General features: G+C 39.2%; 1 protein-coding gene across 1 annotated transcript in view; it reads left to right on the top strand.

Annotated features, from left to right (window-relative positions):
* THADA (thyroid adenoma associated) overlaps nucleotides 1–17,095 on the top strand; it is a 161,053-nt gene that overhangs the window by 124,701 nt on the left and 19,257 nt on the right. Inside the window, exons 31-35 of the mRNA XM_009709470.1 lie at nucleotides 1,170–1,582; nucleotides 1,904–2,025; nucleotides 3,374–3,446; nucleotides 6,341–6,485; nucleotides 9,672–9,803. Of these exons, the coding sequence (XP_009707772.1) occupies nucleotides 1,170–1,582; nucleotides 1,904–2,025; nucleotides 3,374–3,446; nucleotides 6,341–6,485; nucleotides 9,672–9,803 (885 nt within the window). The remainder of the gene's footprint in view (nucleotides 1–1,169; nucleotides 1,583–1,903; nucleotides 2,026–3,373; nucleotides 3,447–6,340; nucleotides 6,486–9,671; nucleotides 9,804–17,095) is intronic.

The raw sequence follows: 17,095 nt of genomic DNA, 5'->3' as shown, positions 1-17,095 counted from the left end.
TATTTTAAAAACCCTAAACTTCTAACATCCCTTAACAGCAGTGGCAGTGGTATTCTCTTCTGTGATTCTTCATGATTTTCCCTTCCTTGTATTTGAATTTTGTGGGACATAGCATATTAATTTCCTTGCAGTACAAGCTATACAAACATCTGAATTGAGCAAATGTCTTGGTTTCTGTATTATAAAACGATTCATTCTTCTTGATGATGGAGAAGAAGGTTGAACTCGAGGCACATGAGGATTTCAGTCTATGTATGTGTGAGGGACGACTATTGATTTTTCTTTTCTTTCATTTTGTGTCAACATTGCCAGCTTTGCTAAAGCCTGAAACCCTCTGGCGTCACAGAAAGCAGTGACCTTTTTTGTTCGCTCCAGGAGGTGGCCAAGCGCTGAAGAAGGTTCTGGGCTGTGCTGTGCCCTGTGGGCAGGTGACACCAGTGTAAATGGCTGAAATGTCACGGTTCCTCTGCTGATACATAAGAGGGATTACAGTGCAGCTCCTTTTTTCTTAGCTGTGTTAACTGTTCAAAGTTAATAGGCATAGGAAAAGCACACTGGATTTTTTTTTTAATCAGTAAATTGTTTCAATGATACACACAGGACAGATCTATTTATGTAGAAGGGGCATCTTCTTAATAGTAACCTTTTCTGCTTAAAGCTTTGCAAAACATGGGATTTTCATTGTTATCAAAATGGCCCTGTCATTGTTTCTCCTGGTTTGTTACAGCTGAGTAGGTTACAATGGTAGTTACAATGGTAGTACAAAGCACGTACAATTTGCAAAACTGTATCATTAGCTTGGTTTAAGGAAATAGTTATCAAACAGCTGTAATTGGCAAAGATGACAGGCAATCTGCCAAGTATTGTAGCATTTTTAAAGTTGTTTGAAACTTTCATCCCGTATGTTGAACAATTTATAGTTTTCAGAAAAGTTTATGTCCTTATTTCTTTCTATTTAAATATGAATACATGTGATACCTAGGAAAGCTGTTTTATAATTCAGAATCAGTTTAAAATGAAGGAGAACTATGTTTTCAGTTCATGCCTGAATTTACCTTGTGATACCTTTTGCATACCTGATGTTTTTCAACTTCAGAATCACTTCATGGTCCAGAGCAGATGGTAGCATCATCTAGTTGTCACTTAACTTAGTTTTATTATCCTTTCAGGAATGCAATTGTTTGGATTTTGGGAAGAGATGAGTAGAGTTATTTCAGATTCGGAATTGATGTCTGGTATTCCCTACTCATCTGCAGTACCAGGACTGATACAGTATCTTCAGAGCGTCACCAAACTGGTGATAGCAGTGCTGTTGGTGACTGCAGGTCCCGACATCCAGAGGAGCAGTTCACCTGTTGCAAAGAAAATAGCCAAGCCATCATTGTCAATAGTTCATCTACTTCACTGTGAGTTTCATGAAGTACGTCTGCTTGCATTGGAAGCAATGCTGCTTTGGTTGAAGCAATTAAATTCCAAGCAGATTGCAGAACAAGGAGGAGGTGTATTGTGTTTATTCATTGATTTGGAAGGCACTCTTCTCACAATGGCTCTGAAGGAAAAGAATCTCCAGTGTTTTTGCAAGGTAGGAGAGTGCTATTTTATTGACATTTGATATGTTTTCAGTAAATTATATTCTGAATTTTTAAAAATAGATTTCAAATGTGCATGATATTTGTTAAATAGTATGTGAGTATCGGTTTGGGGTGTTTTTACGTTGTGCTGTAATTCTGTAACAGATATTCTTGTGTAAAAGCAAGAACCTCCTCTTTCCTTTCTTAGCACTGTCAGGAGAGGACCTTTTTGTTCTTGGAGTGGGGTTTTAGTTAGTGTTTTATTGATCTCAAATGTACACATTCATGTTGAGACTGAGACTGTAAATTCTGTTTGTGAATTGTGTGTGCAGGTGCTGGAAATTCTTTATAATATGGATCTCAGAAATGTGCTTCCAAAGACTGAATGCTCTATAAAAATGAATCCAAATGAGCTCTTAACCTGGAGTTTAAACATTGTAGATATCTCCAACAGGTATGGTCTGTCATGCTTGTTAAAAATACTTGTATTTTTAAAACTTTAAATGTTGAAGCATTAATTCATTAGTTTGATTTAAAAATCCATGTTCCAGAAAAGTGAGTGTGACTTCACTGAATAAAGAGAGCTCTTGACGAGAATTTTTCAGAGAAGTTAGGCATGGATCCAAATTATTTTTAAGGCCCACAAGTCGTACTGGCAAGCACCCTGTACATGTCCAGTAATACAGTTCCTGAAATAAGTATCTGCTCTGGCTGTCAGAGGATAGCCAGTGAGCATAGCTCTTCCTGAAATGGTCATTGGGAAACACCTTAACACGTAGAATTGATGGTCCAAACATGCTCATTCACAGTGAATTTGCCATCTGTCCTATTCTGGTTTATCTGCAGATGATCTGTAGAAAGAGTGACAGATATGATTTCACTTGTTGGATTGGCAGAAGTGGTTAACCCTAATCCTTAGGGTTCGTAATTCTTAATCAGACTGTAAAGTCAGCAGAAAGCACTGAAAATTTGGAGCCAGTTTGTAGTTCATGCTGAATTAGAGGCTGTGTCCATCTATTCAAAATGCAGTGGACAGACAGGGTTCAAGTGTCTAGGCTCTAAGGGCAAGACCATCTTGTTTCTGATAGTCTCTTTTTTTTAAGCCATATAAGCATTGCACACCAGTGTTACCACCATAGAATATTTAGGATATAGAGTGTAGAACAGCATTTTATAGCTGTGCATGTTTGGTGCTGATTTGCACTAAATTTTCCCATTTTAAATGACGATGTGGAGTGTTTATTTCTGGAATGAAATAAGATGCTTGTGGGAGGGAAATAGCTGAAACAGCAGACCTTACTGCTCAGGTGTTGCCATTCCTTGTGTGAGACCAGCCCAGCAGGAGCTGCGGTGCCGAGCTCCACGTCCTTACACTCGCCTGGGCAGCACAGAGGGGCGGGAGCCAGCAGCTGGCGTATCCTGCGCTGGTAACGTTTCTGGCAGCTATAGAAGACTCCTGGAGCTTAACACCAGCTTGAAGAAATGCTTTTGTTTATCTTTTAAAATAATGTCTGATTTGTTTGACTTGACTTCCATTTTAAAATGTGTTTTTCTATGGGAAGTATGCAGGTAGAAAATAAACAAGAGAGGTGAAAGTAAGAGCATATTTCATTTGCCTATCGACTAAAACCTTAACTAATGTCAAGATCTGTAATGTAAAAAATTCCGAGTGCTCAGCTTGCAAAATACCCGTTAGTGATAATCAGGAATGATAAAGAACTGGCTGGTTTTTCTGCTAGAGATTAAATGATGGCAGAAATAGCTGCTTTTTTTTTGATATGTTCTTTACCTTGTTTTCTCAGCGCTGAAGTTCAAAGCATAGCTCTCAAATTTGCCTCCAAGTTGGTTATCCATCTTTTGCAGAACCATCAGCAGGTAAGGGACACGGAGCTGCTTAACAGTTTTGTAATTCTGGAGTTTTTGGTGGTAGAAGTAACATGGCTTCTTTTGGATAGAAACCCCAAGTTTGTGTTTTCTTGTGTCATTGCACCTTTTCTGGTGTTATGTCTTCCTCTCTGAATAAAACTGCCATGAATATTATCTCAGTATATCCTTCTCAAAGTCACTTCAAGTTAAATAAGTCAGTCAGTTTTCTGGATGGATTAATTTCAACTTCTGAGAGTATCCAGAATAATCACTATAATGTGGAAAGAAAAATGCCGACAGTGATTAACACATGTACTGAATCCAGTCCATTTACTAAAGTGCAACTTTATTGTGGTTTCTGGTTGCTGGGGAACCAGGAGGAAAGCGGATGTGAGGGGAAGGCAAGGAGTTGAAGCAGTGGTTGGGTGCAGTTCCCTTCCTCACTGTGGGCAGTGTGACCTTGCCAACTCTCAGCCTTGAAATCACTGTCTGAGCACACCAGCCTGTTGTCTGTGTGGAGTTTCCTCTTAAAATTTGTTTTTAAAACACTAGAGTAAATATAATAATAAGCCTTGTAAAATTCAAGGTTCTGTGTTCTCCATTCCTGTTTATAGACGATTTAATTTAGATTTATACCAGCACAACTTACTGGCTCAGTCGATGATGTCACATAAGTATGCATAGAGCAGTGCTAAGGCAGCTTTTAGTGCTAGACAATTTTTTTTATGTTTTCAAAGACATAAAAACCACTTAATGGATATTTAAAAATAGACAAAATTCTCATGATCTGTTTTAAAATGAAGTGGATTTTTTTCCTTATGTAGCTGTTATTTTTTTATAAAATGTACAGCAGAATTGATTCATATTCTTTGCTAATAATCTTGTCTCATTATTTAAAAAAAAAGGAAGCCACAGATTCGCACACAAGAATTTGGAACATGAATTATGATGTTAAATCTTTTTGTTTAAGAAAGGCAAAAGGCAAGGACTTCAAGTTATAAACATTAAAGTAACCATATAAACCTGGTTTCACAAATAGGCGTGGAACAGGTTATTGCTCTGAAGTTTTGTATTCATTTACGAAGAGGAATTAATGAAAAATGCTCTAGCAATCTCAACTGTAGTAATGCTAAAACAACTTTCTTCAATAATCTTGTAAATCATGTGAGATATAAGACATCTGTACAGAGGATGCCTTCTGCTTTGTATAAGACCAAGTACGTCAGTTTTCCATATAAATTCTTTCTTTGGGCTTGTGTTCAGTGTTTGCATCTGTAGAAGGATTGTTTTTCTTCCATAAGGTAAAAGCCAAGTTCTGTTTTTCTAGATAGTCCATGTGTCTATTCAGACCATGAGTAACTGTAAGATCTTGGGAGATTTTTTTTTTTTTTTTTTTTGGGGGGGGGGGGGTTGTTGGTTGGTTTGTTTGGTTTTTTTTAACCTGTTACAGAATCTGTAGGATATGCTCTGGGTCTGTCCCTTTGTGCAGTGCAGGTACGTGGCCATGTACCATGCAGGATGGGGCAGAGTACGACCGAGGTTTCATTTATCCCTCAATGACTCCTCCTGTGTTTCTCTGCCCTTTACCTCGACTTACCTTTTCATTGGTTCTTTTCTTTGCCTTATTTGATTGTTCTGTTTTTCACTTACTGTAATTAAAAATAAGTAAAAAAGGAAAGAAAGGAAAAAAAAATCAGTTCCACATACCTCAAGTGTCTCCAGGTCGAGCTGGTGCTGCTTTTCCTGTTCTCCTGTGCATGAGGTCCCAGTCTGTTTGTTTTGTTTTGGTTTGGTTTTTTCTTTCCTCTGGAGCTTCCTTCTGATAGCTGTAGCACACAGTTGCTTGTGCCTGTGCCTGGATGCCACCTCCTGCAGTTTGCACGTTCTGTTGTCTAACCTGCGCTTGAGGTTCCTGCACCTTGACTGACGCGCAGCCTTCCTGAGTGTTCCATTTCCAGGGGATCCCAACTCTTTTTTGGTCACTTACGGAAGTTAGGAGTTTCTCTTCCCAGTTATGGCCCAGCTGTCCCAATGGAGGTTAGAGTTTACAAGGCTTGGAAGTGCTATTTCAGTTATGGGTAAAATGCATGTTATTTCTTTCCACAAAAAAAATCTAGTAGCCTTCACTACACATCGGAAAGAGTTGAAGCTTTGTTGCATTACTACTAAGTAGTAGTTTTCCTAGCATATATCTGAGGACTAAATATTTTGCAAAAGATGGCAACTGGATTTTATTTGAACCTAGAAATTTCTCTTTCCTGTTGTTTTTTCTAATTCTTCGTGTTTTAGGACAGCGAGCTTTGCTGTGTATCAGCCAACAGGGAGATTCCTTCAGTGTTTTGCATGCACATGATATCAGAACCCAAGGTACCTCAGCAGTCTTATTAAAAAACAATTTCCATCCCCAGTATCTGCAGAGGAGACAGATGGAGCTGCATTCACCTCTTTACCAAGCAGTGTGTCATTACCAAAGCCTAAGATTGGTGCTATGGTTCATATGCTCTTACTTGTTTTCCAGATATGTGTCTGTGTCTACATGTAGGATACTTCTAAGAATTGCTTCTCTTTGTTATAGTCCAGTATATTTGTCTTTGGCTTGCATGTTTAGAACTGAGGACACAAAGATATGTTTTGACTTGTGTGGTCATTGGTGAGTCAGGTGCGAAGGGACAGAGTGAGAGAATTGCCTATGAATACTGCTCTGACTAAAAGAAAATCTCCTGTCTGAACTATCTGTGACATAGTAAGACAACTTTTGAATGGACTTGTGGGGTTCACCACCTTGAAAAAGGCCCCACAATTACTGATGAGTAGTATCCCTTCGGCAGTCCTTAGTTTAATGTGATGGTAAGTGGTAACACCGGATTGTACAGCATACTTCTGAACATGTTCTGTGCCTTCAGATTTCAGAAGTAGTCCTGAAAAAATGGGTTCAGCTGATAGTTTGTTTTTGTGGAGATGAGCAACAGACAGAGATGCTGTTAGCAGCTGCTGAAGTTCTTAAAAGTATGACATCGTTCCTTCTGATCAATGAGAAGCTTGTTCTTGGTGAGTAGTTTGAACATTAATTTTCTGGATCTTTTTAGATGAAACTCATTAATACATGACATAAAATATATTTTATCCATATATATGCACACACAGTCAAAACATAATTACATCAAATAGTTTGGGGTTTTTTAATTTTAATAGGATTTAATTACTAAACAGATAGGCTGATTTAAATTCTGGTACAAAAAGCACATGTGCAGACCGTCTTGCAGTAACTCTGCAGAAGGGGGACATGAGATGCTGTTATGTCTCCAGGCCGCTATACATTGCTGTACAGATTTACTGGCTTGCACTTGCTCTTTGACTTGAATCTTTCTGAAATACTCTATTGGTAATGTGGACATGTTCAACACTGTGAGCGTAACAAAGCTCTGTTGGCTGAATGTTGAAATTAAAGGCTTTAGTCTGGAAATGAGAGACACATACTACTACGAGAATGATTAATAATTTGTAATAATCACGTTATACCTCACAGATATAATGAAGGTTTTTTTAAGTTAACATTAGACTGTCTCCTTAGAAAATAAACAAACGAAACCCTACACAGCCTTATTAAACAATACATAACTGACTGAGAGGCAAAGCTAAGTGAAATTCTCTGGTCTGGTGTGCAGAAGACATTGTTTTTCTCTTTTAGCCCATGCCCCGCCTTCTGTGAACAGACAATAAAGGGATTTTGTGACTAAAGGGCCAGGAGATATGCAAAAATAGCTAGTGATGCATGATAAATAAATTATTTTGCATCCTGAACAAAACAGGCAGCTTTAAATACTTTTTGTTTCTGTGATACTTTATTCCAGTGTAGTTATTTAAATGTTGTTAGTTTGAGTAGTTTAAGTCCATGTATATGGACTGGATACAAATTTTTGTTAAGATGAGAAGAATGGTATATTTCTTAAACTGTAGATAGTGGTGTTTTTAGAAAGTCAGCTATTTATTTTGAGATAGGTCTTTTAAGAGGTATTGATAACGTTTAACAGAGCTAAATCTGTTACATGAGGTAGACATTGTACTATTAAATGTTCATAGTATCAACTCTGGAAATCTTGACCTCTACCATCTAGTTAAAGCACTTAATAGGACAGACATTACCATTTTATATCAAATGAAGACAGTGAAGGTATTGGAGTGAAAAACTCCCAAGCCCTGTGCTTCTTGTCTGTCGCCATTTGGATCTGGTCCATAGCTGACGGAGAACAGAGTTTCCTCTTTGATCTTGTCAGAATAGTTGCTGATGTCCATGCTTTCCAATCAGGCAGATGTGGAGGTCTGAAATAAAAATTAGCAGCAGTTTGTATCCTGTATAAAATCTCAACAAAACAAAGAAAAACAAACAAACAAAACCCCCACATCCCCTCAAAAACAGCCCAGAAAAGAAAGCCATGAGGCCTCAGTGAGCAAGCCATCTGAACTAGCTCATTGCTCTGAAAATTGGGCCAGGGGAGGAAAGATGCAGAGCCAGCCCTCCATACTACCTAGAATTGTCAGTCTGGGATTCTTCACAACTGTGAAACTGTCAGTACTGCAGTGAGGAGCTTAGCAAATTGAGGGCATGAGCCGGTGTTTAGTTGTAGTGATACAAACCCGGAATCATTCCCTTAAAGTTAAAGGGGTTATGCACATATAAACAGTTTTGACTTTTGTGCTTTGGTCTGCATCAGCTTACTTGACCATGTATAGTCCAAAGTAGAAGTTCAAGAAAGTTACGGTTGTATGAAATGGAGTTGTAGTCATTCTTATAAGCTTCCATTAACCACTTTCATAAGAGGAAGAGGGTGAATGGCAGTCAGTATGTTCGGGATGACCCCATCATCTCTCCATCATGTTGCTTGAGGGTTCAGAAAAAGTCTTTCTGGAAAATCCATTTGCAGACTTCTACCTCTCCTGGAGATACAGTAGAAACTTGTGTAGGTGGGAAGGCTGGCCATTGTATCTAGAAGGGAATAATTACCGTGTCCTAGCTGTGCCAGTATAACATTACTGGGTGTGTCATGCTATAAAAAAGCAACTTCTTTCTGAAATAGTTATACTCTATGCTATTCCCACATAGGGAAGTTTATGAAATACAGGAATGCTTCTTCTGCCTGTGTAGTAAAGCTTCAAGCAATTAATTTTGGCCAAGCAGTGAAATACAACTAATTGTCTGGCTTGCCTTGTAATACAAATCTCTGATAGACCTTTTGATAACATGCTTGAAGAAAACCAGCGCAGCAATGAAGCATCAACTCTGTTGTTCTCTTGATGACTAGAAAGTAGTATCTAACAGCTGGCTGCCTCTAAAAGAGACCTTCCAGTGGGTTCCTTTAATGAGGGTGTTCACCAAGAGCTGAAAAGTCAGCTGAAAAGTACCCCAGCCAACCTATGAGTACAGCCTTGTGACGTCAGCTAGTCATCCTTAGTGTGACACCAAAAAGTGGCGCAAGGGTTTGCAAGTGGAGTATGGCTTGTGAGATGTGAATTCCCACTGGGATGGTATGTGGAGTCTGCCTGTTTGGGGTTTACCAGATGAACACCTCCCTCTTGGCAGTTATCTCTGATTAGCCTTAACTGTGTGCAGATAATTACCCCATGGATTAAGCATGGCTTGCTTCCAACAGAGAGTGGGTATAAGGGTAGCAGGGCATGTTGGTGAGTGGTGGCATGAGGTGGATATGGGAGAAGTAGGTGATGGATAGATGCCTGGGAGGTGGGATCGTTTGCTGTTTCCTGTAGGGAGTAGCATTTGTGGCCAGCACTACTGGCAGGATCTGAACAAAACTTGGTTTCGCAGCCCCTGCTCCAGGCAGATTGCAACAGCAAATCCGTGATCACAGTGCATTGGTCAATCTCCAGTGGCAAAACTTTTGCTGTTGCCAAAGAAGAATTCTGCACTCACAATTGTAGAAAGTTCAGCGTACCCATAACTTAAAATGGAACTGGGATTAAGAGAGATCCGTTCTCTTATCTGTTGCCCACTGCTTAAACCAAGCTGAGTCAACCACTGAGAGAAAGTTCACACATGCTGAAAACATTTCTATCGTATTGCCAGTTGTCTTCCCAGTGGTTTGCCAATGCATTTCTCCTGCCCATGTTTCAGTGTTTCACTGTGTTTGTTGCGTATAGGTTGGAAACACAGAGCTCTCTAACTTCTCTGACAGAATTCTCAGAAATAGAATTCTAATTTTTCTCCATACATAAATATAGGACTCTCTGATACCCTTGCTATGTGGAGATGTGTGGTTCTACTGCTGCAGAATGAAGATTTGGTAGTAAGGGATGCTGCTGCCGAGGTTATACATTTGGCACAGTCTGAAAAAAAGAACAGGAAAGGAGCAGGTATGTTAACTTTTCTTTACTTTTAAATATTATTGGATACTTGGGAGACAAAAGCATTTCTCTTCTCATCACAAACTTCTTGCTAACTGTAAAGGGATCTGGACGTCTTTTATGAACACATACCACAGAAGATAACAGTGGGTTATGATGTTTGACACCTACCATGCTTTATTATTTTGCTTTTACTATTCTTGGTATCATTTGCATATGGTTACATGGGTATGTAAAAAGGACAACAGCAGTATTCAGCTTTATGGTTCTTGCTGTGATGAGTCGACTGTCACATAATTTCACGTTTTGAAAGTTCTTTAATACCAGCTTTGGTCTAATATAATGCAGTGAAAGACACTCATTGAATCCCAGGTCATTATAATAGCCTGATGACAGAGAGAGGAATCTGTGGAACAGGATTCAACTGATTGATTCATTATTAGACCTTGAAATCCATTTAGATCAGATCAACAAAGACAATTCTCAGCATACCCACAATGTGCTTTCGAGGATGTGGGCCTTTTTGTCTGCATGCCCTAGTTTACTCAACCCTATTAATTTTAAAATAACCACAAAACATGAGTAGGCTTAACTAATTAATGTGCTTCACTTTGAGAGTTTTTGCTGATGTGTTCTTCCATGTATTGTGAATAAACTGGAATTTGCTACCAAGCTCATCTCTCTCTGGTGGTCCCTACCAGTCTATGCTACTCAGTAATGCCTGTACCGACTTGTCTGAAGTCAGTTCAAATTAGTTGGCCATCTCCATGTGAACTTCCGCTAGACTGGAGTTAAAGCAGCTCTGTGGTTTAAAAAAAAAACAAATAAGGAAAGGCAGTAAAAATGTTTTTTTGCCACTACTGTAGAGAGAAGTAGCCAGGAATGTGCTCATGTGGCAGATGTGTTTTTGAGTTGGCACTGTTCAGGCACAGTGCTGTGGGGTAGGAGAAGGTAAAAGGAGGGATGTGTTCTGGACAGCTTTCATCTTCCTGTTAAATCTCACAGCTCTGATTCCAGCACTCTTCATCACAGCTCTGGCAATTTATCTAGTCCCAGCTACAGCTCTCTTGCGTATCACAAGGCTCTGCATGTGTGTGCCTCAGATCCCCGACGCTGGCCTTTGCAGGGCATCCTCAAACATCTCAAGATGGTACTTTCTTGGGAAATAATACAATATTGGATTTTCTCTCTGGCTCCTTGTATTTTCTCCCTTCTTTCTTGTTGTATCCCTGTGCCAAGGAATATTGCCCTGTAACTGGATGAGGACTCTGCCCTACTAATTAATACTAAGGTCACATCAGCGCTTACTGTTATAACTTCTCGCTTTGTAAAGCAGAATTGGCCATAATTGAGGAAATAACATCATAATTGGTTTTTATTTGCTATGTTCCTAATTAGGATAGGGACCCCCTCCCCAAACTTCTGTTAACCTCTTAGTTATACTTCGTTGTGCCTTCCTGTTCTTTCACTTAAACTGCTTTTATTGAAATCAGTCTTTCATCTGTGACTAGCAAAGAATGTGGCTTTTGAAAAGATAGAATCCAGTTTATTTCTGCCTCCATTTTACATTATTACTGTTCCTTTCTGTGATCTCTTTTTTTTCCCCACTAAACTCCTTTCACTTTTTGTGCTTTGCTCTCAAGCTTTTGGGGGAGCAGGGCAGAGTTTTGCCTGTGTGGCTTTTGTTTACAATGGATTAAAATAAGCTTACCTTTGAATGTTAGTTGTTACTTCCGTTTACCCCCTTTCTTTTTGTGTGCACATGAGAATATGGAATATGTTTGGGTGTGGGGTTTAGACATTTCGTGGATCACCAGTGCTCTCTATCCTGGGAATTTTTAAATTATATTCAAATACCTACTTTTTTTTTCTCAGTTTTTGTACCATGAAAGTCTGCTCTTCCATCACAGCACTGATTTTAAAATATCTAAGCTGATACACTGAAATTCATTAGAAACCATAAAACAGGTCTCTTTAAACCTTCTATTTGATAACAAATTGCTGGATATCTTACATTGATTGTCTTTTCATTTCCGTTATACCACGACAAATAAGTATTGTGGCCCAGCAGTTTTGTCATGAGATCAGAAAGAAAGATGACTCAAGAAATCAGAAAGAGGAATGGATGTTTAGAAACCCTTTTTCATACATTCATTGCCATTACCACTAGCTAACATGAAAGAGTAAAGAGATTATAATTTCAGCTTCATTTGTGCATCAAAAAATTTTATGTCCTACTAGCCATTGTATTTCCAGAAATACTGCACTGTAGAAATAGGTTATGGTGTGTTTCACCTTTTACTGCCATTAATTTGCTGTACAGAGAGTGGGAATGCTGCTCACAAAATCCAAACACTGGACTTGCCAGAAATTTTGGCACTAGCATCATTATATCCACTCTTCAGAAAATTCTCTCTCTCGCTGTGTACACAGCGTGTAAGGTAGTAGGCTGTAGCTGCCTACAGAAGAACTGTATTGTTGGCTTAGGGAATCAACACCTTAAGTATTTCATTTATATGTGAGATCCAAAGGAATCCCTGATTATAGCCTGACAACTGCCTCTGCCCTTCATGCATGATACAAGTGGGCATCTGATTTTCCTGTGAAAGAATAGAGTATGAACGGGTATGTACTTCTGTGTAACAGCTGGACTGAGACTGAATTTGTATTCTGCTTCAGCAGAGTAAGATGTGTGAAGTTGGACTGTTGTTCATAATAACAAAGTTATTTGCATGGATTGTTCAAATGGTTGTTATAGGACATTTTTCCTTTACATACATGTTGCTGAATAACAGTACAAATGTGTGGCAGTGTGATAGTGTCGGATAATAGGTATTTTCAGGTCATTTGTAGATGGTGAAACTAGAGGCAAATGAACCCATCTATTAGTGTGATTTTACTTCCAGTAACAGCTCCTATCTTGTGTAATTCTTTGAAACGTTAGGTGAGCTCCTGGAAGGGAATATCAACTTGGTTTCTTGTTATTCCCTCATGGCTTTTAACGAGCGCAGAACCCCCAGTTTCCTCAAGTAACTAGTCCATGCAGCTTTGGATCACTCAAATTATGAGAGCAGTAACCTTGCAGAGTCTGAAATGCAGGGTAACAAATGTGATGAGAACCCTGTGAAAATCACAGCCCCCATTTTCGTTTGAAAGGAGAAAAACTCAGAAGACCAAACACTGATGCACAGCAGGGCTCTTATCCTCGCTCTACCCTACACTTCACCCCCTGCAAGAAAACCCCTACAAAACCTAGTATTTTTAAAGAAGGCAAGGACTTCCACTGTTACTAGTAAAGTTAATTTTTTAAATTTCTTTTATTCATACAGAGAAGCTTGATTTAATTTTGTAATATGTGTAAAAGCTCATAATTGGGATGGGAAGTTCCTGAGGTTGGCTGACAGCAGTCATTTTCTGAGCAGAGCAGGTCAAACAGAATCCGATCTCACTAGAAAGGAGAAAAGTTTGCCTTGCTAAAAATACCAGCTTAGCAGGTAGTTAAGGTTTTCCTAATAACTTGAACAATATAAACCCCATCTGTAACTTAAGGTATTGTATGTACACTTTGTTGTTGTTTCCTCATGCATTGAGGTGTAAACTTCTGGGGGATTGTTTTATTCCTTTTAGTATGAGGGAGGGTACAGGAAGTATTGTATTCAGTGTAAATGTAGAATAGCTGCTTTGAAATCTAATTAAATTAGTGACCCATGGCTGTGTAAAGTCTAGACCTATTCACAGCAGCATTTCTTATCCAAGAGAGTTACTCCTTACAAGAAAGAAGATCATTTAAGTCAGGGAAATAGGAGTTTTCTTTCTGTACCGATGGTCGCTTTGCTGAATATCCTGAAAACTTTAAGTAACTCAGTGCTAGAACAAAAACTGTACTCATTGCTGTCATTTTCCTCTATGGCTTTTTGTATCTAGAGAAGTGTTACCTTAAGTAAAGTTACGAGCTTGTCAGTAGAAGTTTGAATAAACTATTTTTTACTATTATAGCTAAGCCAGTACAATTCTATAAAATTCTGCTTTAAAAAATACCTTTAATCAGCTTAACCTTTATGTTTGTAAATTACCAAATTAACTTTAAATGGGTTTAGGAACATTTTTAGTGTTGTCAGCATTAGCACCGATTTAGCTGATTTTTACAATTGAGCTGAATGAAGCTTAGATGAGCAATTAGATTCATGAACTTCAGTAAATCTTTTGAAAGTGCCCGAATGATTTAGCAGCCTAAATATTCTTCTCAAATATAATTTAGGCCTTCAGGAATATTCTGCTACATTTATTGTGAAACAGCAGTATTGTATAGAGCTGAGCAAGTTGGCTCATGGACTGGAAGCTGTGTGGCAGCAGCAGAGTGTTGTTCAGCACAGGCAAGTAAATGGCCCGCTCTGAGCACCACCATCACCGGGGGTGTTGTAAGCATCTTTGAAAATCAGTCCAATGTTGTTGTTGTTGTTATTTCCCTTAGTTCTTGAGTAATTCTGAGAATAGGATTTGGGCTATAAATAATGTGGTCAGTTTTGAAGATATTGCTGATTTAATCCAGTGGCCACAAATTCAGATATATCAATCCTGTTCCTTCTGTTCCCATTTCAAATGCTTAAGAAATAAGCAATAGTTAATACTCCTGTGCCAGGAGTTTCTGAACAAAAGGCAATGCAAAGCTCTCTCCTCTTCTCTTGATGGTTGTTCCCTTCCTGACAGATTCTACTTTTTATCTTCAGAAAAAGTAATCAGTGAAAATGACAAATGTCCTATTTTTTGTTTCACGAGCAAAAATCCATTATTAGGTGGCTACTTTAAAGAAGATGACTCCCCCTTCTGAAGGGCATCCTCTTGGGAAGGGAGTAGCAGTGTTCTGCAGAGCTGATCGGGTTGAGATTCTTGTGGAAGCCTTCATTGCTGGGTATTGATGTGTGTTTTAGTGGCCCATAATATCTCAGCCCTATCTTACTGTATCAGACTAAATGCATGTAGGAGCCTTTCAGCAACTTTTATTTTGCGTATTGACTAGAAAGTACAAATGTGAGTAAAGTGAAAAGTTAAAATGTGCTGCTTGGGCGGGGCGGGGGGGGAGAAAAAATGCCATTTAATTAGATTAAAGAACTAAAACATGCTCAAGGTGACTTTGAATTCCATTCTAGACTTTAGTATTTGACTGAATAGAACCTTTCTCTTTTTGAACCGTGCTGTCTCCTTGGCATGAAGAAAAGCAAAGCTGCTCATTTCTTGCGCCTCTGTTTTTTTTTCATATATCATGAATATAGAAGGTAAACTCAAAATAAACTCCTTCATGAGTCTAGAGTAGGTGTCTCTATCATGAAGATGCATGCAAGGTGGCTTAGCTGCATGAGATTTGGGGGGTGGGTGTGTGTGTGTGTGTGTTTGTGGTGTAAATAAGCCTTACCAGGGTAGGAAAAGAGAAGTTAAGAGAAGATCAGACTAACTATATTAACATTTGAAAGAGTCGAGGAGAAAAGAAATCATACTCAGGTTTATGTTTCTTGTTCCTATGCCCTAAAAATCTTCCTCGGTGAACCTAAAGCTGTGCAGAAGCTTCCATACATATATGCCCTAAGAAGATCTACTAAATCACTTGAGCGAGAGATAAGAGATAATGCAGTCTGTGTGATGTTAATGCAGCGCAATGATCTGGCATTCATCAGCAACACCACAGGTGATATCAGGAAATCATGGGTGACTGGCATGATCCCAAAACTTGTACCCCAAATGTCCTTTACAACTGATCCATAAAGTATTTCAGGACAAGTGACTCGGATTTAATCTGCTCCAGTTGCTAATGAAACAGCTAAGAGTAAATGCTGGGCAAACCTAAAATGCTAAAAATACCATTGTCATTGGAGTGTTCAGCTGCATGATAAGAGCATCCCAGATATTGCACGGGAAACAGTAAAAAAAATATATCTTGCTTTAATTGTTGCCTCAACTGCTTGTTGGCATTTGAAACTGTGTTTTCAAACTATTCCTTAAAGTACATGCAAACTTTGGCCATAGCAACAGGAGCTTTTCTTCCACGTGTTTACCATCGGGTAACTGTGTTAAATGGATTTCTTGGAGCTTTAGTTCATCAGCATGTTGAATTAACCCTCCTCTCCCCAGACCTGTTTGCTTAGAAAGTGCTAAGTTTGTGCTGTGGGATTGGAGATGGAAAATAACTGAGGGTTAGAACCTGTGCACCATCGCTGTGTGCAATATGCAAGTTTTAAGTCGCTGTGTCTCTGTGTGTCTCTTCTTGATGAAGCACAAGAAGGAAGAGTGCTAACAAGCTGTTCAGAACTCTCCTTTTCAGATGAATAATGTGTTCATCCTCTTGACAAACTTGGGGACAGATTCACCACTTTTTGCTCTACTTCTGTGCTGGCGTAGCCTTCCAGTGAGGCAAATGGGAGGACTGTGGTGAATAAAAGAAGTGTCAGGTTACTCAGATCCTGGACAAAGATTAATGTGTAGGGTTCAGCTTTTCTCATGCACTGGATGACTTGCCCTGATGTTCAGGTTAGGCTAATAGGCCTCTGAGGCCCCAGACAGCTCCTTTAGTTGTGGCTCTTAAAACCAGTTCTGGCAGCTGCCTGGCTTTGAGGAATAAGTGGTAATTTACCTGAACATAAACTAGGGAGCTGCCTGCGTGCGAACTGGTTTGAGAATGCATTAACTGGAGTCTGTGGTAGGATCGTAGGTGATGGATTTCCTCTTCTCAATTTAAGTCAGACTTGTGCATTTTCCTCTCTATTTAGAGATTTGATGGAGGAGTTGCAAAAAGCACAAAGTCAGAACTTGTCTGTAGAAGGAGCTGTGCTGAAACTGCGGTCTGGAGCTCTTCCGCTAGCCAGCCTGAAACTGGAGTTTGGTTGGTAGTGCTGGGGATGGTTACAGCTGCATACGAAGATTGAACATCTTCATTCTAGATACATGACATCAACTGCTATGGTGCGGAAAGTTAAGAGCTTCCCACAACTGGATCAATTTCAGGTCCTTCCTAGTGCCGTGTAGGAAAAAACAGAAAATTGGAAAGAGCATTTAAAAAGTACTTATTGCTGTCCATGATTTTCAAGCTACCTTAAGAGTCTCTTATAATTTTGGAATCAGTTGGTCAGAAAAATCTCCCAGTCAGATCTTGTGATATGCCACGGGTGCTTGGGAACGGTCCAGAAGTTCTCACAGCATCATCTGGATTACTAATGGAAAACTGCTAATCATGTTAGCCAAAATATGTTTATGTTCCTTATATTGGGGACAAGTGGAAGGAAGGTTAATGAATTTTTCTTCTGGGATCAGCT

Source organism: Cariama cristata, unplaced genomic scaffold (genome assembly GCF_000690535.1).
Source record: "Cariama cristata isolate BGI_N322 unplaced genomic scaffold, ASM69053v1 scaffold11771, whole genome shotgun sequence".
In the NCBI taxonomy this organism is placed as follows: Eukaryota; Metazoa; Chordata; class Aves; order Cariamiformes; family Cariamidae; genus Cariama; species Cariama cristata.
This window is presented reverse-complemented; position numbering and strand designations above follow the sequence as displayed.